This window comes from Tupaia chinensis, unplaced genomic scaffold, assembly GCF_000334495.1.
Source record: "Tupaia chinensis unplaced genomic scaffold, TupChi_1.0 Scaffold000479_1, whole genome shotgun sequence".
NCBI lineage: Eukaryota > Metazoa > Chordata > Mammalia > Scandentia > Tupaiidae > Tupaia > Tupaia belangeri.
This window is the reverse complement of record NW_006159991.1, coordinates 243,747-246,918: the sequence shown is the minus strand read 5'-3', so window position 1 is coordinate 246,918 and position 3,172 is coordinate 243,747. Positions and strand designations below refer to the sequence as shown.

Below are 3,172 nucleotides of genomic sequence, written 5' to 3'. Positions count from 1 at the left end.
CTTGGGGTCTCCCGCCCGCCTGCCGTCTGCTGATGCTGAGGGTCGGTGCCCATCCCGCGCCGAGGGGACCCGGCCGGGCCGCCGAGCCGGGCCGGGGGCCGGAGCCCGAGCCCTAGGCTGCGCTCGCGGCGCTCGTCAGAAGTTAAGGTAAGCAGGGCCACAACCGGCCGCGCTCAGCGCTGAATGGCGGAGTTTACGTCTCGGTGATTTATGGCTGGGGGGCTTCAACTTCGGTTGCAGACTTAAATCTCGGTTCAAGAAGAGTTCACAAGCCGGAGCTTCCTTCCCGGCAGTGACTGATACCCTTACACTTCGAGTTCAGGCCGCTTTCCCATCCCCACCCCCACCTCTTCCCTCTCCCCTCGCCCAGGCTCAACTTTTCTGGGTTGGCGAGGGAGGGGTGGGCTCTTACCCACGTTCCCGCTCAAACTCGGGGTGAGGGCAGGCTGAGAAGGGGAGGAGTGGAAAGAGAAAGCGGTGTCTCAAGGAAGGAGGTCGAATTTGGGCATCTTTACCGGAGAGACAATAGGGCTCGTTTCCGGGACTCAATTTAGCCTCCTCAACTCAGCTTTTGCACCTGGGGGTTATTGTCCAGAAACAGATCTTTGTGGGGGACTCTTCTTTGACCCCCAGCCCTTGCTTGGGGGTATAGCACAAAGTTTCCTGGCTGGCAAAGCTCCAACTTCTTTACTAGATTGCAAACTTTGGGGACTAGGTTGTAGGGGAATTGTGTGAGCGCCAAGGTAGTTGTACACAGACTTCAAACAATAGAAAGGATAGGCTTTGATAGGCTTTCCGAGTTGAATTAATATTTTGTTTATGGGGGCTGTCCTATGCTCTTTGGTTTATAAAGATATTTTTGTGATTTTACAAGACAATGTGCAACTTGATGAAAAGACTTAAGCAAGCAGCAGGCTGGTGTAGTCTGTGATAATGGGTTAGTAAGTCACTAGAAATATTGCATGTTCAAAATCAACTTAATTTTGTTTTATCTAATATCTTGCTGTTCAAGTGTCTAGAATAATCTTCTTAACCTGACGTTTTATTTTATACAAGCCTGGTATCTAAAAAATTTATAAAGACAGACATTAACACTGCCAAATGTATTAGGAAGTGTTTTCAGTGCAAGAACAGGAAACTGAGATATTAAATTGCTATTCAATTTTGAATTTTATTTTATCCTTTATTTGCTTTCAACTGTGGTATCTGTAGTTTTCTGTTTCCAAAACAGTACTCCAGGGCTCATGATCACACACAATAATGGAAAAGGAATACTGTAATTTTTAATTGAGGATCTGGAAAATTAATTATGCCTGTTTTCCAGATGTTGGTTAGATTGTTGGTTTAATAACGAAATCTAAAGGAGATCACTATTAAAAACAAAATTATAATCATTCACAGGTAGATACTTATTACATTATTTTTTCCAGTTAACAAAGTGTCTGCTATTCCTGGAAAACATTAATAACTCTGGGACTCAATATACCTAGTTGGGGCATGAAGTATAAACCATTTTCTGCATGAATTTGTCATTGTAAATTTTGTTAAGTGATCTGAGAGACAAGCATTCTGAGTGTGTGTGTCTGCAAATATTTATATGAAACTCACATGGAACTTTTCTGTGCTGAGAACCAGAGGTTGGTTATGCAAAGATTGAAAAGAAAAAATTTTTTTTCAGTTCTGCAACTGTTTTCTATATAAAATAGTATTGAGAAGGTTTTCAATTGGGTTTTAGGTTTTCAGTGTTACTCATTACTTGATGTTTCTAAAGGGGGTAAATAGGCCAAGTAACAAATATCAACAACAACAACAACACACAAAGATCAGGGAACTCTGGCAGCGTTTTATGGCTTGTGCTTCCATCTTTCGTCCAGAGCCAAATGACCCCCATACATCAAATTACATAGCAGTTTCTAAGACAGAACCTATTATCGTTAAGTTGGAAAGAGAGTTCAAGCGGTGGTCATGGAGATGAACGCTGGTTTTTCAGGTTCCTGGTGGGTTGTTTTTTTTCTCTAATCCATCATGTTTTAACAGGTAGAATTTGGTGGTTGCCCTGAATAACAGCACCTCAGAAAATCCAAGGCGGGAGGGTCTGGGAATCTTCTGTAACTGGAGAGAAGTGGGGGTGGCTCACTGGAAAGTGTCTAAGAAACAGGGAGAGGAAAGAAGTAAAGAATTGTCCAGGATTTGACGTGTAATGTCTTGGCTGGATAGGGTGGTGGTGTTGGTTCCTTCACCCCACCACCCCTACTACCCAAAGTTTTTTCTCCCCTCTTCTTGGGTACAAGGAGCTCATTTGGAGGAGATGGGTCCTATCTCGAAACAAGGGTAGACTGTCTTCTTAACAAACTCAACTTCTGAAATCCAGCAGGGTGGGGATAGGGCAGTTACCTCAAAACAAAACACAACAGGGCAAACCTCTCTTGGGGGCAGGAAGGTCCCAGAAGGAGCTGGGTGGGATGTCAGCCCATCTGACTTCTTTTGGCAAATATAAGTCCTAAAGCAGGGTTGGAGAAAAAAACGGGCTACCCAAGTTCCTCAATTTCTCCTTGCCCCTTCCTCAAGGTCTGCAAAGGGGAGCAATCTCGGGTCCTCTGGGGGAAGACCAAGAAGGTCAGATGAAGGGACACCCCCAGTTTCTTCTCTGGAAAAGAAGGATACCAACCTCTAACCTAACCAGGCCTTTCTCCTTTTGAACCTCGGCTCCCAAGGCTGGACTTCCCTCCCTCATTCTCCTTTCTCTCCCCGGAAAATCCCCCAACTCCAGACGCAAGTTAAGCAAATATTTGTAGCTGCCAGTAAATTCCAGCGGCTTTTTATAGCGCGGCTCCCTGCGCCTGGGGCCAAGTCGTGCTGCTAAATATTGCTGACCACTTTTTCTTTTATGGCTTTCATGTCACTTAGCTATTGAGAGTAAGATGGATTTGCGCGGAGCCCTTACCGCGCTGCGCTTCTCGCCCCCCCCTTCCCCAGGTCTGCGCGGGGCGGCGATTGGCGGAGGAGCGTCACGTGACCGCGGGGGCGTGCCAATGTGCGCCCTCACGGGTGTCAAGCCCCTGTCAGAGTGTGCGATCAAGATTGTGAAACAACGCGATGCAAAAAGCGACCTACTACGACAGTTCGGCGATCTACGGTGGCTACCCCTATCAGGCAGCCAATGGGTTTGCTT

General features: G+C 46.3%; 1 protein-coding gene across 1 annotated transcript in view; it reads left to right on the top strand.

Moving 5' to 3' along the window:
* The window catches only part of HOXA3 (homeobox A3), a 20,881-nt gene that overhangs the window by 13,439 nt on the left and 4,270 nt on the right, over positions 1–3,172 (top strand). The window contains 1 exon segment of the mRNA XM_014590742.2: positions 2,977–3,168. Coding sequence (XP_014446228.1) covers positions 3,097–3,168 — 72 coding nt within the window. The 5' untranslated portion in view covers positions 2,977–3,096.